The 21,089-nt window shown below is 49.4% G+C and overlaps 1 protein-coding gene across 1 annotated transcript in view; it reads left to right on the top strand.

The window, feature by feature from the left end:
• Positions 1-6,380: 6,380 nt before the first annotated feature.
• PARP1 (poly(ADP-ribose) polymerase 1) overlaps positions 6,381-21,089 on the top strand; it is a 33,768-nt gene continuing 19,059 nt past the window's right edge. The window contains exons 1-8 of the mRNA XM_067292945.1: positions 6,381-6,520; positions 8,807-8,969; positions 9,883-10,001; positions 11,144-11,358; positions 16,899-16,995; positions 18,659-18,775; positions 19,598-19,774; positions 20,200-20,341. Of these exons, the coding sequence (XP_067149046.1) occupies positions 6,401-6,520; positions 8,807-8,969; positions 9,883-10,001; positions 11,144-11,358; positions 16,899-16,995; positions 18,659-18,775; positions 19,598-19,774; positions 20,200-20,341 (1,150 nt within the window). The 5' untranslated portion in view covers positions 6,381-6,400. The remainder of the gene's footprint in view (positions 6,521-8,806; positions 8,970-9,882; positions 10,002-11,143; positions 11,359-16,898; positions 16,996-18,658; positions 18,776-19,597; positions 19,775-20,199; positions 20,342-21,089) is intronic.

Here is a 21,089-nt window from a genome sequence, read left to right as displayed (position 1 = left end):
GCTCATTTGTCTCCAGGGGGCTGTGCTGCATGTTTCAAAGGAAAGCCCTCCAGTAATACCTGGGATCCTCTCTTCCACATGTTATGTAATCTCTTCCGCTCATGACCATCCATAAATAGTTAAGGGCTTAATCTCCAAAGCACAAAGCTTTGTGTCCCTTTTAATATTTGCAGGTAGGAGAACTGAGTAATTCCTTTCTGTACTATGCCACAACATCTGGCTCTGGCTGGAGACTCTCTGGTTAATTAACCTTCCCTGAGAGCAAATTTCTTTTTTACCCCTTTTTAATTTCCTACTGTCTAACTTCATCAAACAGTCCTTTGCATCTCAGTTGCCACACGGGGACTGTGAAACAGGGATAACAGCACAGTCCTCCTGTACAGGGGTAGTGTCAGGGTGAATAACCGCCGAGCCTGGCAAATACTCAGACACTAACTCTGGCAAGTGCCATGGGTGAACTCCAGCTCAGTCTGCCACTGACTTCAGAGCATGATGTTTCCCAGACCCAGGATGTGTAAGTCACACCACTGTTTTGTTACCCCTGAATTTACTGAGGGAAGAGTGCTCAGTTAAGCTCCCCGTCAGTTTGAAATGCAGCTTCTCCTGTATCACCCCCTCCTTCCTTGCCTCTTCCCACATCTTTTTTCCCCGGCATCTGGAAAGCTAAAAAAACAGGTTTATTTAAAGAAGCTTTCTGAAGAATGGAGGGACCATCAGAGCTGCTTCCCAGAGAGCTCTGTGCTGGTCTGTAATGCAAAATCGCTAAGGAGGGCTGAGGAGAAAGGCAGCTCTGGGTACCAAAACCTCACCTCTGACCTGTGGGAACCCTTTAAAATCAGCTTAAGAGACTGTATATGTTAATTATCATCCAGGAGAGACGAGCTATGGGAGATTATGAAGTCATTATAAAACAGGTTTTTTAGAACTGCCAGGCAGGAGGAGAAGCCCTCTGACTTACTCTGAGTGAAGAACAGAAAATGCAGAGCTCAGTTACACGTGCGGTGCATGCCCAGCCCCGATCCCTCGCCCACTGGAGTCGTCCCGCGGAGCTCAGCGGGATGCGCGCTTGCATGCGCAAGGAAGGCACAGCTGAGCCGTAGCCGGTGGTTGCCTGTAGCCTGTCGCCTGAAGGCAGACAGGGTCACACCTGCCATAGTGCTGATGTGCAGGCAAGAAAGAAACGGATCTTCAACACAGACAGGATAGCCTAGTGCTGAACGGGTTTTTGTCACAGAATTCTCACGCCGTCTGATACTGCAGGCCAGGTTATAAAAAGTGACAAATCGAGGTGTGAGCAAGAACAGCTCTGACTCCCCCCCAGGCAATAAGCAACAGTGTTCCCTGTGTATGTCCAACGTTCTCTCAGCCTTTACGAGATGCTCAGCAGGGTGGAAATCCTGAAGAAAGGCACCTCTACACGTCAGAAATGGAGCCCAAAGCAACAGTGTCTGGAAGATTTAACGCCAAAGACACTGCCAGCGCAACGTAAGTGGAAGCGTTTGGTCCTGTGACATTGAAGAGGTGCCTGACAGCTTCCTGACACCTGCTCTTGCAGAGCACAGAAACTGGGGCTCTGAGAAATCCCAAACATGCTGACGTTTCTGATGAAGCCTGCGAGTCAGCCCCATCGACCAGCGCCGAATCCATTTCCTTCCCCGCACTCGAGCCCGCAGCGCGCGAGGCTGCGCTCCTGGGCACGCACCCCTTCAGAGGCACCGGCCGTCGGCTGCAACACCCCTGCATCAGTATTTGCACATGTGGTAGCTGGAGGTAACCAACGGTTATCTCCAGGGATTTCAGTGCTGTAGCCCCCAATTCCTGCTCAGAGAGGAAAAACAAACCCTTGGTCACACAGGTCCATGCGGCACTTGTCATCCAGCTGGATCCCAAAAGTCAGCAGTCTGCTGGGACTGGAAATATTACTAGAAAGGGATTTAGATGGCCTGAATGGGATCATTCAAATCACACCTTCTTCGACTCCCCCTGCTCCTGCTGCAGCGCCTTGTCAAGCCTAGCACCCAAATACTGCGGAGACTGGAGCTCCCGAAATGCCCGTTTAACTAAATGGATGGTCCCCGAGGAAAGCAGCCTCACAGGCGCCACTTCCCACGGCTGCCGCCAGAGCTTGCTCTGGTTTGTAGCAAGCCTGGGCATCGGCGGCACTGTTTGTGCTGCCGCGAGCCCTGCGGCAGCGCTGGCTCCCGACACGCCGCTGCGCCGGGCGAGAGGAAGGGAGATGGTGTGGTCCACGGGTCACACTGGGGAAACAGAGACGCGGAGCAATGCGCGTCCAGCGAGATCAATGGATTTATGATAAGGATTAACATGGCTTGGCTACTATCCCACCGCAAATCAGGATAACAGTTTGTCTGCAGAGGAAATTGCAATAAAAAGTTAGAAACTAACAGTGTAATTCCTTGTGTAGATATCCTTATTTCAAAGCAAGAGTTATAACTGGTTATAACTATGCAACCTTCTGTACACAGCATCGCAACACGAGGGTGTAAAGCTAAGGCATGCAGAGTGTTGAGCTTGATCTTTCCAAGCAGTGTGATTGAGCTCATTTATACAGAAGAACCACCTACTCTTTTTGGAAAAAAAAATCCAATAAACCCCATTTCTTATAGCATTAATTTAGTGGTTTTCCTTCACAACCAAATAAAAATTAGGCTAAACTTTGAACAGACATTTGTTACAGTCATTTCCTTTGCATGTTTTCATGCTTGTGTGCCTGCAAATGCCTGTGTATGTTTTTGTAGACACTTCATGATATCTTATGGATCCCCTCTGGTCTCTAGACTGCAGGTTGTGGAACAGGGCTTTGGCGTTCAGACACTGCTGCCTTTCCTAAGAAGTGAAAATGGGCCCAGCAGCAGGAAACACTAGCAAGAAGTTATTTCTCTTTTGCTGGAACCCTGTAAATAAATGCTATGTAAGCTAAAGAGTATTTTGAGAGGAGCTGGACAAATTCATGGAAGAAAAATCCCCCCCCACCCGGATGATGGTATGCAGGAACTCCAGCTCAGGATATCCCTGAGCCACAGCTCCTGGGAGGCTGAGGAATTTGGGGGAGAGCTTGCACCGCTCGCCTGCCTGTTCCTACGTCTGCTCCAGGCAGAGGGTCCCTGCAAGAGCTGGGACGCTGGGGTAAACGGCCCGTGGGCTTGACTCGAGACAGCTCTTGCACGTGAACCCTTATTTGTGTGTAACCTGCTTTTCTCTTGGAAAAGCCTGACGGAGCTGGGCAGCAGTACATTTGCTGAATGTTGAATGTTTGTCTCTGGTTCAAGAACCTCTGTAAAAAGTGATTAGAAATAGTTAAGCGCTTAGTGAACCTGAGCATGTGTATACAGCACCATCTAGTGCATTACAGAGATATTTTTCTCCTTCTTCCCGGGAACTGTGGCGGCATATTCAGCGTACATCTGTACCAGAACTGCCATTCCCAGCAGGGTGCGAGGGCTGACTGGGAAGGCAAACACTGCTTATGTTCATAGCAAGCGTATGAAATCCTTGGAGAGGGAGAGTACAGAATTAGAAGGGTACATTAAAATCTGCCTGTGCAGGCTTGTGGAGATTGGGCTCCAACTGATACCTGTGAGCTGTCTGAAGCCCACCTGAGACTAAACGTACTGCTTTGCTTGAACCCTCTTTCAAGAATCACTGTAAAACTCATGAAAAATGCTTATCAAAGGTTTGGAATAACTTCAGCGCTCTCCTCTTCTTTTTTCCAGTGAAGATACAGTACCAATGCCCTCTGTTGATATTAGAGGATATTACCTCCTAGAAGAGCTAGAAAGGCAACACTTAACTAACCAAAGCACCCTTTGGTGCCTTCTTCAGGATCTGTGCTGTTGTCTCCAGGGTCCTGGCAAAGCTCCTGCCTGGGAGTGAAATCACCTGGCCAGTATTTGGCTCCCCGATACCTGCTAAGCACAAGCTCTCCCAGCACCTATGAAGCCCACTTTTCACAGCAAGGTCTGACCTGGACAGAGTGGCTTTTTCCCTGGAAGGAAGGAAGGGGTATTTGGACTGGGGGTGGGAAGCGGCCGCGCTGCCAAGTGACAACCTCCAGAGCTGCCTGCACGGCCAGAGACCCCCCTGCACAAGGCGAGATGGATAAAACTTAACCCAGTCACAAGGAGGTAACGTAAAACCGGGCCTGTCAGGTCCGAGCAATAACCCATCTGGCCCAGCAGCCTGTTTCCATCGGTGACCAATAGCAGATGCCTAGGGAAGAGCAAAGCAAACACGGAGCGATGCCTCCTTGGGAGATTTTCCTGGGATCCAGAGATTTGTAACTCAAGAATTTCCTGAGCCACAGACGGACGTCCTTGCTGCTGAGGTCTTTTTGCCCTGGCGCCAAACATTAGCATCCCCCACGTCCCGCGGCAGCGCGTCCTACCAGTGCTTCTTGCTTGTCCGAATCTGCCACACGCGACTGCCAGCGGGGAGCTCTCGCTCTCTCCCTGCCACCGGTGAGTCCCGTTGCCTCTTTCTCGGGCTGAAGAGCCCTGTACGGGAGCCTCCACACCACTGCTCGTCCTCGCTGCCCTCATGCAGCAACCAGCACGTAACCCCTCGTCACTGGGGCCGGATACTGGATTGGGATTTTTCCTTTTATGCAGAGACCTCGAAGCCAAATCATCCGCAGCTTCTGAAAACTGTAGTGACAGCTCCACGTGGTTTTGCGTACCACTAGCACTCAGTAGTACCTTAAACCCTCATGCTTTATGATATTGTGTCTTCTCTGATGAAGGAACATGCATTATGTGTGAGTTCGACCCATCAATAACAAGCCTATTGCTTATCACTGTACGAGCCACACGATAACTGAGGGAAGCGTGTGGTCCCCGTTTGGGACGTTTCTCTTGCAGGACTGCGTAGCAGCTAATCGCAGGTGAAGGAAGCTGGCTCTGCCACGCCGCAGCTGCCGAGACCCGGGGGGAGCAGACGGGGTCACGAGGGAAATCGGAGAGGGGGCCAGACCCGGCCCTCCCACCCGCGACGCTCCCACCGCTTCGCCTTGCCCACAGCCGGTTCGGCAGCCCCTAAGCTGGTGCCCTGCCGCACTCGGCCCCGGCGAGTCCCATCGGTGCCCCGCGCCGCCCCTGCCGGGCTGCAGCGCCCAGGGCGCTCCCGTCCCCCCGGGGTGCTTCCGTCCCCCCGGGGTGCTCCCATCCTCTGTGTGTCTGGCAACGCAGGGTTTTGTCGGGTACGTCCAAGGTCTCCTCCCGCTGCTAGCTCCTGGATTTGATTTGAGCGGCACATAGCTGTTAAAGTCGTTCCCCCATTTTGGGAAAGGGGGCCGAGGCTTCTGCAGCGCTCAGAAATCTTTTCTTCTCTTTTTCCTTCTCTCCTGCACCATGGGGTGTTGCGGCACCTAAAGCCCCTTCAGAGCTTCTGGAAAATGGCAGCGTTTCCTCTTCTCCACAGTAGCTGCACTCCGGAATTAATTTCTTGATGAACATTTTTGGTAAATGGGACACTCTTCTTGAATATAGGTCACAGAATCAGCTAAATCCTGTTCTTGCACTTCTGGCAAGCGAGGCCTTTCCCACCTCGGCTTTCACCTTGAATGTGACGCTGCTGTGTCAGGTTTCAGCGACCTGACGCTTAGGGCTACTTAGCAATACTCAGTAAAGCAGCGCGGAGGGCACAAGCGCTGAATATGGCGAACTTCAGCAGCGAAGGCTGCCTAATCGGGGCTGTATTTGGGGCCGGGTGAGGGCGGACACGTTACAACTGTCTGCGCCTGCAGAGCGGCCCAAGGAACTGCTCCGTCTGCCTGGTGCCTGTGAGTGTCACCGAGCACCGGCAGGGCCCGGCGGCCCCCCCACGTGGCGGAGGGGCAGCCCGGGCCTGCCCGGGGCGAGGGGTGCTCCCCGGGAGACGGGGCTGCGGCCGCGCACCCCCACCTGGGCCCCGCCGGCCCGGGTGTGCAGCTCCAAGGGCGCTGCCGAGCCCAGGGGCCCGCACGCACCATGCACACATCACACACACGCACCTACGCACCACGCACGTACACACGTGCATGCACACCCACACATGCATGCACACTCACACATGCACCCCCACACGCACATGCGCACCCCCACACAGGGACACACTCACACACACGCACCCCCACACGCACACGCACGTGCACTCACACTCGCCCCCTCCCCCTTCCCCGCCGCGCCACGTGACCCGCTGCCCCTCCCCGCCCCCCATTGATACAATGTAGCAAAGCGGAACGTTCCAGGCGCCGCCAGGCGCGCCGAGTCGACGCCCGAGCGGCGGATCCGGCGGGCGGCGGAGGCGGGGAGGGGCGCTCGGCGCTCGGCTAGCGCTCCCGGCGGGCGAGCGCGCGGGGCGGCGGGCGCGCGGGGCGGCGGGCGCCGGGGCCGTGGCGGGGGCGATGGCGGAGCCGGCGGAGAAGCTGTACCGGGCCGAGTACGCCAAGAGCGGCCGCGCTTCCTGCAAGAAGTGCGGCGAGAGCATCGCCAAGGACTCGCTGCGCCTCGCCCTCATGGTGCAGGTACCGCGGGCCGGCCCTCCCCCTCCCCGCCGGGCTGCGGCGGCGGCGGGGGGGGGGGCGGGGGCTCGGGCCGGTTTCCCCCATTTTCAGCAGCGTCCCCCCCCCCCCCCCCCCGGCAGCCTCCGCGCTGAGGGGCGGCGCGGCGGTGCGGTGCGGGACCGTGGGGCTGCGGCGGCCCCGGGCTCTGCGCCGCCTCCGGCCTCGCCCGCGGGGGCCGCGGAGGCTGCTCCGGCGGCGCCGGGGCGCGGCGGGGCCCGCACGTGCTGCGGCCTCCGGCTCCTTTTGTTCCTGCCGGCGCCTGGGCTGCGGGTCGGGTCGGGCCGGGCCGGGCCGGGCCGGGCCGGGCGGCTCCCGCCTCCCGCAGCGCGGGGGGTCGCGAAACCCCGGCGCGCCGCGCCGCTGAGAGCAACGGCCATTTCCCCCCCCCCCCAACCGCCGGTGTTAACCGGCTGCCTGCACTGTGCCCCCCCCCCCCCCCCCCCCGCGCCGCCAGGCTCACGGGTCCCCTTGGCCCTGCCTGCGCAGGCCCCGCGCCCCGCCGTCGTGCCGGCAGAGCCCTCGGGCCGCCCTGCGCATCCTTCGGGCGGCACCGGGGCGCCGCCCGCGCCTCCTCCCGGGAAACCCCCTGCGGCGCGGCGCGGCCCTGCGCCCTCGCCAGCGCGCCGAGCGCTCCTGCCCGTGGCGCAGACGGAATTCAGGGGCGGCTCGCACCGTGTCGCTAGCCTGGTGCTATTTCTGCTGTAGCTATCCTTTCGTTTGGGTTTGCACCCCGGAGAGCTCTACGCGGCCCCGGGGTGCCCAGTGCTTGGCAGGGTGCTGGCACCTGGGCCTGCAGCATCAGCTCTTCTCCTGCTTCTGCTTCCGCCTGGGACTTAGCAATTTCTGTTATCTGCATCCGTGACGAGAAAGCAAACCCGGCTCTCCTTTTTCCGAAGTTTGTTTAGGAAACTATGGTCTAGAGATAGGTGCGCTGGGAGAAGTTGAGTAAACAAGGTCTGTTTCGCCTGGAGGTTTCATCTCCCATACGGAGAGAAGCACGGCGATAGAAGAGGGCTCCCTGCTGCTTGCGAGGTTGCCCCCACGGGTCAGCCAGCGCGGCCCCCTTCTGCGCGCCCCTATGCCTCACCCCCCAGAAGCCTTCGTGGCGGGGAAAGGCTGCGGCTTGGCTACGCAGCCATGAAGGGTCTGCCAGGAAAATGCTGGGTGTGTTTTCTGTAGTTGAGGAGTGACGGGGCTCTGGTGTCACAGGCGATGCGTGAGGCTGCCCAGCACACCAAGAGCAGCTCCTGCGGGGCTGCTGTGCCGCAGGGTTATTGCACCGTCCAAATCCCTGCTCGCAGGAAGAGTCCCAGCACCTGGAAATATGAACACCCTTTTACCGTTTTGGTGGATGGTTATGTGGTCATCCAGGGCTCCTGGCTTTGCTAGTGCCATGCTGTGACCCTCAGAGGCCACTTCCTCCTCCATCCTGCTCGTGGGCAAGGCTTTGCTGTTGTATGCAGTACACAGAAGGCTTTCCTAGTTCATTAATCCTGTATCTTTAGTAATAATAATAATAATACAGCACTGTGTATTATTAATACAGCCACTGTTTGTGTGCATCACTTGGAGCCAAACCACTATACAGTTATTTTGTCTGATTGGTAACCGGAACGATGCCAGGTTGGTACTTTATGTGTCTGAGTCATGACCGAGCAGAGCACTTCCCCGGTGAGGCGGGTATGAGGCAGGGTGCTCTGGATTTGCTGTTTGAGGAAGGAATTAGGTTGTGGTTTTGTCCCCATGCAGAACTTTGTCGGACCCTAATGTTTCTCTTAAATTTTGCCTCTGCCTCCTGCAGCTCCCTAGGCAGACAGTTGTAGCAGATAAGCTAAGTGCTGTTTTAGGGGGGATTCATCTGCTGTCTTTGTTTTGATTGCTCATCCCTGCTGATGGCCTGATTCTCACTGAGAAGAAACCTCTCCTAGTCTGCTCAGAGTTGGTATAGCCATGCTGAAGCTACAAGCTTCTTGTTTCGAGTAATATGGAAGGGCTAAGCAATAGGATGACAAACGGTTTAACCTGGGTAAACTCTCTTTCTGTGTGTATCCCCTTTGGACTTCTCCCCAGGCACCTTGTCTGTCACATTGGATTTTCTTCCTAGACTTTGTCCTAAATTGCAGATATCTTTTAATTGGGGGAAAAAAATTACTTGTGTTTATCCAGATGCTTCCATTTTATCTTGTTTTTTCCCTCGTGATTCTGTCTGAGTTACTTCATCTTGGCCTAATTTTGCTTTCTTCCTAGTCACCCATGTTTGATGGCAAAGTCCCTCACTGGCATCACTACAGCTGCTTCTGGAAGCGGGCTCGAATTGTGTCCCATACAGACATCGATGGCTTCCCTGAGCTCCGATGGGAAGATCAGGAGAAAATCAAGAAAGCCATTGAAACCGGAGGACCTGGAGGAGGTAAGCAGAGGTGTTCCTGATGTTCAGAGGTTCAACGGGAAGCGTGCTTTCTGTTGTCAAGCCGTTGACAGATTACGGCTACTTGATTATTGTGTCCCTTCAGGAAGTGCTATGGGCAGAATTGCCATGGTGGTGGCATGCTGCAGAGTAGGAAGCCGGCAATATGGTCTAGCCTCTGAAACCAGCAAGGAAGAAACAAGGCAGTTGGCAGATGCATTGACAGATATTTTTGTTTTCCTGACTGGTGTATTTTGGTTTCAGTTCCTTAATGTTAACAAATGCTCTGGTAGTATGTTATTTTAATGATACCTTCACTGTAGCACATGGGTATGGTGGCTCTTTGAAATTGTTACACAGTGAGCTAATGAGTCAGGGAAACGAGGAGGAAAGATCTGGGTACAGAACAGACTAAATCCACCCAATCTCTGTTTAAACTGAGGATACTGGACAGTTTTAGATCGATGTCTGCCTGCTGAAATGTAATAATACGAAAATAAAAGGAAACTGGCACTTGGGAAGAGGAGCTCCGTTTTGAAGCACAGCTATTTGTGACTCCTGGTACAGTAAATTCTTCAATAAGATCTCATTTTATACTTCTCTAGAAAAGGGGTAAAAAAGGTCAGCTCTGTGCACCTTGGAAAGTCTTCAAAAAGCCTTCAATGAGCAACCTTCTACAATTGCTACTTGATTGCTTAGAAAACTCTTCATATTTTAAAAGTGCTTTTGAGCATGGACTGATTTATTTTTACTCTGTATTCAGATTCTTGACAGATGGTTCACTGGAACACAGGGATTTGTTAATCCAGATGGCTAACCTGCTAACAATCTGGGACAGAGAATAATAATAATAATAATTAAAAAAAAAAAAAAAAGCCTTTTAAAGCCAAACTCTGTATTTGCCTTTGCACTCCAGGAAAAGGAGGGGACCAGGAAGGAGGTGGCAAGGCTGAGAAGAGCCTAAATGACTTTGCTGCAGAATATGCCAAGTCTAACAGAAGTACTTGCAAAGGCTGTGAACAGAAAATAGAAAAGGTGAGAAGCTTTTCTTTAGTTCTCCAACTCTTGTCTTTTCTCCCACCAGTCCCAGTTCAAACAGTGACTTTTATAATTGTTTCCTGTCTGTCTTGCATCTGCAAGGCACTTGCAAAGTTGCACTTGTGTGTGTCAAGAGCAGCTACGCCCTGGACAGGTGGCAGTAAAGGCATCCCTCAGTCTGGAGCCTGAGCTTTAGACCTGTTGATGCTTCTTTTTGCTTGGGCCTGGGACCAGACTGCAACGCCACTCACCACCACAAACTGTAGCTTTTGTCACTTGTTGGAGCGTGTCAAAGGTGTCAGCCTCTTCCTCCCCCTCAACAAGACCGGCTCTGTTCATGTGCAATGTATCTGTATTAACTCCCTGGAGCCATACGAAACCAGTATTGCAGCTCATTAATGATGCGTCCTGCCCTGTAGCTGAGCACATCTTGGTGCTCCGCTTTTAAATAGCATTGGCAAAATGAAGCTCTGAGCCTCTTTGTACTGATGGATGCGAATGGCCCTCACTTGTGCAGGTCTAAACACCAGTTCTGGTATGTTCCTGTCTGCAGAAACACTGGTGACTGCTGTGTAGACATATCCATACTGGAGTGTGCAGGACTGGGGTCTAAAAACACCTAAAACAAGTAGTTGTTGGAATCTGAAAAGTAATTTGCAGTAAAATGGGAAGAGAAGTTCACAGCTTTTTGCATCTTATTAGTGTTGATGCTCAGTGTTAGGGATGTAAAGCTAGCTTTTGGACTTCCCTGCATAGGGTTTGGTCATGTGAGCTTTGCTTGTTCAACTTTACTGGGCAGCAGGGAGTTGAGTGAGTAAAGACTGCAAGGAGTTTATCTGTTGGAGTGGTTTCTTGAGCAGAAAACCACTTAAAAGTCTGGGTTTTCAGCTTCGGTTCAGTTGAGAGGATTTCTTTCAAACTGAAATATATGTGGAGAAACTCAACTCAGACGAAATATTCAGGAAAACAGAGGAGCTTAAGTGACGGGGCTTTAATAAAAGTTACAGGTTTTGATAGAGGAAACATTGCTGTTCTGCAGCTGCTTAGGAATTGTTATGCTAGTTGGATGAGCTTATTAACATCTTGCCCTTTCTAGGGCATCCTAATGATTGCTCTTGTGTCACTTTAACCTGCCTCAGGGCCAGATCCGAATTTCCAAGAAGATGGTGCATCCTGAAAAGCCACAGCTGGGCATGATAGATAACTGGTACCACCCGGACTGTTTCGTGAGCCGCCGAGCAGAGCTGGGCTTCCTCCCGACGTACGGGGCCACTCAGCTCTTGGGCTTCGGGATCTTGAAAGCTGAAGATAAAGAAACTCTGAAGAAACAGCTTCCAGCTACCAAGAGCGAAGGGTATGTAGGGAATGTAAGAGACTGTGTTGTCTAAAGGAGCTATTACTTGTCTTCAAATGCATCTATGATAAATGTTTTTTAGCATTATTGTCTCTCTCAAAATGAATAGCGGTTGTAGGAGGCTCTGGGCAGTCTCCTGGTATTAAGCAGATGACAACAGACAAGCTCCCCATCACTAGGCGTTGGCATTTCAAGTGCCTCCTGTGACTGCGTAGAGAAAGCACAGAGACCAGCAGCTGTGACTTGGAAAACTGATGTCGGGCTTTCAGCCATAAAATAATGTGTGCTTTATACAGATGGATGCTGGGCTTTGTCTCTCCTGTGCGATGCTGTTATCAGCGATGGTTTCTCTGTTCTAGCCACTTGTTAGAGAATTGATTTGACATGTCTTATCTATGAACTGTTGATGTGTGACAGGCACTGAATCTGATAACGGTGTGTATCGGCTGAGTAGTGCTGACGCTTGGATGCTTTTGTTTGCCAAGTCTTTTATGCTAAAACTGAAAATTCATTGTCTTGTATTGAAATTTCTAGTTAGAGGCCCGTGACAGAAAAGTGCTTCCGGGTTACTTCTTAGCTTTGGTCAATCTCTCTCTGTTAATGAAGGCTTTTGTTACTTGTTTTTGAAGTTCATAATGCAAGCCACTGTTGCATAGTCCCCATGAAAGAGGGAACATGAGGCATTGCTGGGGTCTGAAAACAGAAAAGAACTTGTCTTTGTAAGACTTCAGACTTCTCCATGTGCATTGTAGACTGAATTCAGCTCTGTTTTTACCAGGATTCAGTGTGAAACTGTCCAGTGAGGCCAATGTTGGGTTCTGAGGAAACATAGATGTGTCAAATCTGTGCAGTCTTTTTCAGCATTGGTCCTCCAGATGTGTGTCTAATGGGCACAGAGTGCTGCTCAGAACCTCGCATCCATCTGAATGTCATCCTCAGTTGTTGGTTGCAGAGTGGAGTGTGTGTAAACTGACCTATGTGTCATTGAGATGCTGCCATTCATCTTCCACACTTTGTTCAGCTTGGAAGCAGTTGTTCCAGAAACATCCAGCCATGGTGGAGGTGCCTGATGGGGTCCTGCAGTATTGCATGAGCAAGTGCTCCTCGGGGAGCCCTGTCAGGTGCCTCACTTCTCGGCTAACTCAGCTGAACGACTGCAGGCTGTGATCTTTCTGAGTGTGAAGAACTGTCTGTCGCTGCCAGGCAACCTGCCATCTTTTCACACAGGCACTTCGCTTCTGTGCACGTTGCAGAATATAAGTAGAAGTTCAGTGGTTTAATTTACTTGCAAATTTTCAAGTAGTCCTCTGCTTTTTGTGCAGAGGTGAGTGCTCTGCTTTGTCCTAGAGCAGTGCATGAGTTTAAGAAGGATATTTTTAGTTTTTTTTCCCAGGTCTTTGGCAGAGCACTAGAAGTTTGTGCAAGTGTTTCTCTTGTTGGCCCTGCCTCTCCTTTCCTGGGCCACTGCTGGGATGCTATTCAAACTATGAAGGCTTTGCGAAGATAGGCCACAGTGTAGTTTGCCAAGTCACTGTGTAAATAAAAGCCTAGAACTGCAGTGGAAAAAAGCTGGTGAGGTAGGGTAATGTAAACTAGGACCTCGTGCCAGAAAAGTAGCAGGACCTCTCATCTTTCCTGCTTTGCAAGCCCCTCAACCATGAAGGTGCTGGCTGGCTCTTATGCTGCACTACCTTTCTCCTGCTGTTTAGGCTGGGTGCTTGAGCCAAGGATATTAAGGGTCAATTGAAAAGTAGTTGTCTGTCGAATAAACTGCATAAGTGAGGGAGAAGTGTAGTATGCTTTCTACCTGGTGATTGTTTGTCAAGAAAGCATAGAAATTCTGAAGAAGGAGGAGGAGACGAAAGGAAAAAAAGCTTGAATAAGATGCAGATACCTCTGATGATTCATCTTGTGTGTTCAATCAGATAACAGAAATTAATGACAGAATTTACAGCATCTTACAGAAATGACATTACAGCATCTGCTGTAGGTGAGATTCCAAAAGTGATCTTTAAAGATGTCTATGCTTGTACTACATTCAAATTATATCTTGACTTAAATGTTGTCTCTGCAGCTTGGATATGACACGTCCAAACTTGTGTGCTGCTTCTGCATGCCTAGCCCATACTCCTTGGAGGAGCTCAGCAGACTTTTGGACTGTCCTGGCAGCCCTTTCTGTAAGGGTAGTAGTGTTATCTGCATGTTGCGTATGAGAGGCACTGAGCTGGGCCATCTAGAATAGGTTGGAATACTTCTTCCCCCGAAGGACAAAAATGGGAAGGTTTCCTACAAGGGTCCTGGCTCCTTTCTGTAGTCAGCTCTGGGTGAGACAACCTGACCCTCTCCCGGCTGAGGGCTGCCGCGCCTGAGTGCCAGCCCTTTGCAGTGCCAGGGAAGGAGACTCTTGAGTCCTTGCTGGGGGCTTCTGTGCAGGAAGGAGTGCTCCTCTACTCATGTAGGAACTGCAAGAGCAGCTTGCCAGCACCCGTGGACTGTGCTTCTTTGGCAGCATATGTTTAGCCTTTCTGCTCCAGGGTGTAATACTCTCCTGTACTTTTTTGCCTTGCTTGCCTGGGTAGAGTTGCTGTCTTGTGTTACCTTCCCTGGGGACTGAAGTAAAGTGTCATTCTAGAGACATTGTCATGCGGCACTGGGTTAACCGCAGAAGTTACGTGAGATGGAGAGCAAGTGCTCGTGTCAGGATCAATCCCACAGTGCTTTAAAGGGAGGAGGAGAAGAAGGGGAGTTCATGTTCCTCCTTGTGCCTGTTGCTTGCTTTATTCAGGGTTGCCATGACTCCTTTCCCCTTTATTCTCATTTTAGGGAGGGGAACATGAAAAATAGACTAGATAGTAAGAAAGAGCCAGGCTGGAGTGGGCCAGTTTGCCTCCCTCTTCAGCTTCTTCAAAGTTGGGATAAAATTTGTAGTTCTATATCCCCCATGAAGGTGAGAAGTGATTTGTGTTGGCCGGTAAGTATTGGTCTTTTTAAGCAAGCTGTTGTTGAACTGTACCTGTTGAATGCCTGAAGACTGATGCTTCCCCAGTGGGAGACAGGGTGTATACAGTAGCACCTGGCTGCTGTTTGCAACATGCAGTGTCTGGTCCCGGGCACAGGAGATAAAATGAACGTGTGTGTCAGTCAGCGAGCATGTTTTTCCTCAATTGTTCTAAAACTTCCCGTTTGTGGCTTGTAGGTACATGTGTGAGATGAATTCCACTTTGGCCTTCCCTTCCCTGGGCTGTATAAAATGATAATTAGTGCTTGCTAAGTCTCTGGCGTAGCCAGGCTCCTGAGGAAACAGAGGATGGTGACTGACAGCTTTATTCCTCTGCCTGCGATCCAGATGATTGCTCCTGCTGTGCAATTTGCTCAAGTGGCTGGAACAGGTATGGTAATCGCCCTGTCAGGGGAGGGCAGCCTGCTGCCCCCTTGACTCTGAGGAGAAGCCGCCAAAAGTGAGAGTCGCTGATGGGATGTGGATGCTTTCCCTTGGCCCTGGGGCCTCACAGCGGTGCAGTCGGGTTCCGGCAGCTTGCCTGGTGCCTTCCCTCCTTTCGAAGAGGAGACAGGTTACTGCATAGGAGTGAATCTTGGCTTGCTGGAGCCAGCCTGCTTCTTGGGCTGCCCAGAGAGAGGCACTTCAGATACTGGGGTCCCTGTTCAACCCAGCGCTTGAGCACCCAACGTAAATGCTGACGTCGTTAAGTCCTCTGGCTTGGGAAGGCTTAGCAGAGCGCTCTGCGGTTGAGGTGGTATGTTTTTCCCAGGTAACGCTGGGTACCTGTGACTGGTTTAAAACTTCACGAAGTCGTGATCCCTGTGGTTAGCGTGTTGTACTTTGTGGGCTTGGCAGACACTCTGGGATTGTCCCTTGTGGGCACTGGAGTAGGGGAAGGAGAGGAAAGTGTGATTTGCTTGTTCTGGGGATGTTTGAAGGCAAGGCTGCATTTGAGCTGGACCCAGCCCTGGCTCCCTGGGTCACGCTTGCACGCCTGAGCAAACAATATGGAACTTTCCTTGTGAAATACAAGCACTTGCTGGTAGCGAAGTGAGGCTTCTTTCATGTGTCCTCTGAGGTAGGGTAGCTTGCGATGTAACTCCACCTCAGACTGATGGGACCTTGCAGGGAGACAGCTGAGAGAAGGAATCTTCTACAAAATTAGCACCTTCAAGATTTGCAAAGTGATCCGAGTTATGATTTGGTCAGAGGTGTTAATGAAGGGCTACTGGTAGCTGTTGCAAATAAAATTAGAATTTGGCCCAATCTTAGGCCCAGGACAGTTTCACTAGAACTTACAGGTCGCTAATGTCTGAGTCTTCGGGGAGGGTGCTCTTAACATTCTGCAGCTTTATAGCTTCTAAGCTTTAGTACTAGGTCAGTCTTAAAGGTAGTAAAGCTAGAAGGTGAAATGTTTAAAATTGAGAGTAGAAGAGTTACAAAGAATGTTAACTTTGTCTTAACCATCAGCCACAGCTTATAAAGTTAAGCTACAGATTCTTTCTTAAAAAGAAACCTGGCTGATGTTCCTAAGTGATAGCAGCTCTCTCAAAATCAAGCATGCGATCCAAGCAGTGTTCATGTTCTGCCTCAAGTTCTGGGTCCCTTCTGCCTCAAGTGGGGTAAAATTTCCCTTTATTTCCTCATAGTGAAAACACGCACTGATTTTATTTATTGGTGTTGATGTATTTTGAAACCAGGCAGACCAAGAGGATGACACCTGTCTCTGGAAATGTAAGCGATCTTCTACTGAGGTCTTTTGTCATTCTGAAGTCTGCCAAAATCCTCCTGGCTTTCATTTGGCTTCCTCTTCTTTCCAGTCTTTCTTGAGCAAAGCTTTCTAAAATTCTCCCTGCAGAGCTCTAAGGCCTCAGCTAATAGCAATAAAATTCCTCACACAAAACTGCACAGTAGTATGTCATGAAAGCGGTATCAGCCTGGAAGTAGCTTACAAGCAGAAACTTCCTCCTGTCTGATTTCAGAGACTTGACTTAACTCCAGTCTAAAGAGAAGTTAGCTGGGAAATACCTCGTTTCCCAGTGTGCTGGCTAATTAAAGTTACTATGTTTGCTGTTGTTTATCTCAAAAGTATGTACTGTCTGAGCTGAAAAGTCAAGCTATTGATGCAGCTGAAAGACACAATAGTCTTTTAACCTGCCTTGCTATAGCTCCTCAGATTATTTGGAGAGGTATATTTAGATATAGTCAATGATTCTTAAGTATGCCTTTGGAGTAACTAATACAGGTGTAGATGAGTATGCCTGAAAGTCCAAATGTTGCAGTACTTTGTGTTCTGCCAGATCAAACAGTTATCCTGTGGAATAGCTCTATGCGTACCTGACCTGATGAAGGCTTTTTCTTTGCAGAGCCAAGTACATGTCTACAATCTAGCATTGAGGAATTTGAAGAATTGAGCTTGCCTGCCAAAATTCAGGATAGTCAAGCCTCTGCAGATATCAGCACAGTGAGCTCTGGTAACTGCTGAACAGTTGCTTGAATGACTTCCTTTCATGTGTGTGTGGCTTTTTTTTTCTATTAGAAAGAGAAAAGGAGAAGAGGTAGATGGAAATGTGACTGCGAAAAAGAAACAGAAAAAAGAAAAAGAGAAAGAATCAAAGCAGGAGAAACTGCTGAAGGTGAGTTTTAGCTAATCAAATCTGTAAAACTGCCTCTTACAGCATAGTGTCAGGCACTAATTAAAGCAGGGTTGCAGCACAGGAGACAGGCGGTCCTCATGTCCTGACACACAGGATCCCCTTTCATTAAGGCTTTGCTGAAGGTAGTTCACCCTGCGGCTGTCTTCCGAAAGATCAGGAAGGAAAACTCAAGGAGTTATGTTTATTGGATTCAAACAGATCCGGTTAAGCGCCTTCTCCCTCAGGGAAGTTGGTTCTGTGGTCCTTCCTGTATTGTCTGGTTGTAGCAGCTGAAACTCGGAGACTGAATACTGTTGCAGAAGAGCTGGGAACCGAATAAACAGCTCGTTGTGAAAATTAAACAGAAGTAGAGTGTTAACTAGATTAGTGAGAAGTCATACGTTTTTCACCCTCTGGCAAGCTGTGTTCAGTTCCTGAGTAGAAAGTGTGATAAATCACAGCTTTCTACCTTTTTTTTTTTTCTAGAATATTGCGGGATGAATTTCTGAGGGAGCTTCAAAATTTTGTATTTGTTGAAAGTTTAACATAGGTACTCTCCAAGAAAAAAAATGAACAGCAGCTTTTGCTGAAATTGAAGTGTTAATGGAGCTGTAGAAAAATGATGCATCTGCCTTTGAACTGAAGTTTTCTTTTTTTGTTGTGTGGTAGTAGCTTAATCTTTAGCAAAGCACAGGTGAGGCCTTATCCAGGTTTCAGTGCTGGAATGCAGACATTTAGGACAGATCAGGTTAATTTGGGGATCAGGATTAACTTTGGGCCCACATTCACTTAATGGGGGAGTTTAGCAATATTTCATCAAGCATGACCATTGACACTGGGTGGGGGGGAGTTTAAGACACGGGCAACCAGTTGTCACAGAGTAGGCATCATCTTTGAGTACAAACAATGAAAAAAAACACATTCAGACGCTATCTGAGATATTTTTATGGTGTTTTTTTGCTGCCCAACCCTGTCACCTTTGGTGGAAAGGTCCAAAAGAACGTCCAGACTCGCACAGTGCTTGCGGTGACTGATCTGTAGAAATTCCTCTTATGCTCTAGTGGCTTAAAACAAGGACAGCACCTATCGCCATTTGTGACTTCTGTTTTGCTGCATAGCTTGGATACATCAACATCTCTGCTTTTTTGCAATATGAACTAGTTAAGTGATATTTACAAAGGCTTTTGAGAACTCACCAAAGGTAAAAGTGTGATAGAAGCACAGATTCCACTCTATCTGAAAACTGACTGCCTTGTTAGTATAATTTTATCTTTTTCTGTGGGATAGTGCTGTAAATGTTACTCCATGGCATTTTTTGCATGCGTACATGACAGAGGCACTGGTATTTATAGAATCCCACAGGGCTGTCCTTCCCACGTGTGATCTTGAGAAGAGACAAGATGTGTTGCAGCCGTGGTGCGTTCTTATATTCATACAGAAGTCTGAAGCGTGTGACTTTAAAGACCTGTTTCAGGTGTTTGGAGTAAAACGTGTGAGACTCCATTTCAGTAAAGATACTGATTCATGGTACTCCTTATCTCACTGGCTGTGTTTAAGATACCATGGGTTTGTTGAAACCTTGTCCATGTACTGCAATTTCAGGAGTGTTGTTCATAGAAGGTGATTGACTGCAAGTGCCTAAACTGCCAGCTTTTGTCAACAGGAGCAGACAGAGCTGATTTGGGGCATCAAGGATGAGCTGAGGAAGGTCTGCTCCACAAACGACCTGAAAGAGCTGCTGATCGCCAACAAGCAGGAAGTACCTTCTGGGGAGAATGCCGTGAGTTGAGGCATAGTTGCTTTGCGTGTGTACTGGATCCTTGAATCGGTGAAGCTGACCCAAACTGATATTGCTGCAAGGTCCACAGGTCTGAAGCACTTTCCTAGCATAACACTGCAGACAGAAATTGAGTGCAAAACCCAGTCCTTTTGTCACTAGACTCGGATGATATTGCCATTACACTTACTTATTAAGGAGCCATGTGGCGATGTTTGATGCCCAGTTCGGCTCCTTGATCTCAGTGATGTGTCCTTATTCTGCCATGCACGAACTGGTCTGTATTTTGTTGCTGCTGGCTCTTCAAGAGCAAGTTGGTCATAGCATGTACTTATTAAGTCTCTGTATAAGGAGTCTGGGATGGGATGTGAGAAGTGTCTAGACACAAAATGGTCAAGAAACACTCTCTAGGTAGGAAAACTGGGACTGCCTGAACCAACCTTCCCACGTAAGTGCTTATGTGCTCAGAAGCAGTGTCTTGTCTCTTCCTTTGCTGCTTCTGCACTGTTGCCTGGTCAGGTGTGGTGTAGTAGGTGTGCTGTCTTGAATGCAGAGCTCAGATGGGAGAGGTTGCAAGTCACAGGTGTGAGCAGGTACAGCGTAACTGGGGAAACTTAGTGTCATGTCTTTAAGGCATTGTAAATCAAATAGCTTTGAGAGTCTTGGTTTATGTGCAATGTACACATGACAGGAAGTGCTGGAAACGTCTACATCTGTGTGCCAGCAGCCCTACAGTTTTTTTTGTTGTCCAACCCAGTGTAATGTAGCATGCAGGCTTCCAGTCTCTTTCTGCCATGACCTGTTTTGCATTCTTTGTTGCTTTAGATTTTGGACCGAGTAGCAGATGGGATGGCATTTGGAGCTCTGCTTCCCTGTGAGCAGTGTAAGGGGCAGTTTGTATTCAAGAGTGATGCATATTACTGTTCAGGGGATATTACTGCCTGGACTAAGTGTGTTGCGAAAACACAGACGCCCAACAGGAAAGACTGGATAATCCCCAAGGTGGGTGTTTACTGCAAATTTGATGATCTGAAGCGCATTTCTTAACTGATGTTACTTCTTGTAAAGAGGTTGAATGAGCAGCAGGCAGTGTCAGATGCTAGAGAGCAGAATTTGCTGCAGTTGTGAACAGCTGTGACAGTGGGGAAATCCAGTGATAAGCAACTAATGGATAACAAAATGTTTTCCAGTAATGCAGAACTGAAAGAGATGTTGCTAGTTTGATTTGAAACCAGTCATTTTCCTTTTTCTAGCTTTGTTTTCTCAGTCAGTAAAATGGGTATTTGTCTACTTTAGTATGAATGTCTTGGAAATTCTTTCCGAGACCTGCAGTAAATGCCAAGATCTGGCCCATGCTAGAATTAGTCTTTAAGTCTTATAATAGTACTTGTTTTGTTTTGAACTCTACTTGTGCTTCCATCCCACAGGAGTTTCGGGAAATTCCCTATCTCAAGAAATTTAAGTGTAAAAAACAGGACAGGATATTCCCTCCAGAGGCTGCAACTGTGAACTCTGTTCCTCCTCCTTCCGTGTCTGCTCCTTTGGCAGAGACTGTGTCTGCACCCAGAGGTAAGCCACTAGCTGGGCATGGGTCAGAATAAAACAAGATCTGCTAGACAGTAAAATTACTGGTGAATTTTTGGAGTCGTTGCCCTGCTATTGAAACAGGGAGAAGAAAGGCAGGTATCAGGTCTTGTAATAGGACTTCTGGTAGAAGAGAGTGTGTTTCTGGGAACCTTCGCCTCTGTGTCCAGCAAGTTTGAAACATCTTCCTATGGCTCCAGTAATTTATTCCTTTTGGGAGTTCAGGACAGTGTGTAATGCAACTTCTGGCCAGACGTATATGCCATCCTGGGCAGACACGCTGTCTGCTGTTCTCCTGCCTCCAAACAGCCTGAGCTCTTCCAGCGCCCCATAGCGGAGTTGCTTGTGCTTTGTCTTTCTAGCATAGGCAGACCCTGTTATGGTGTGTCTTCTGGGGATACACACTCGGGATCCTGGTTGTTGTCTTAGAAACCGTTCTGGGCGCTTGGTGGTAGTGAGGGAATGATGTGTTTGCAATGAATCAAAAACTTCGAGGCTCATGTTCCAAAATGTGTCCCACATGAGAGCTGCTGTGAAATGCCTTCTTGCTTACCATCTTTTGGGAACAACACTGGATGTGGAGTATCTGGCACTGCGGATAAGTTTTATGGAAAGGTTATTTAAGATTCTCTATCTGGATTTGGCTTTACCAACCACTGACCTCCCTTGTGCAAAAGAGATATGCTGTGTCCACCCTGCAAAGTGGCAAAAGGTTAGGCTCCAGCAATTCCAC

This window comes from Apteryx mantelli, chromosome 3, assembly GCF_036417845.1.
Source record: "Apteryx mantelli isolate bAptMan1 chromosome 3, bAptMan1.hap1, whole genome shotgun sequence".
Lineage (NCBI taxonomy): Eukaryota > Metazoa > Chordata > Aves > Apterygiformes > Apterygidae > Apteryx > Apteryx mantelli.
The sequence above is the reverse complement of the archived record's forward strand: the minus strand, read 5'-3'. Positions and strand labels throughout refer to the sequence as shown.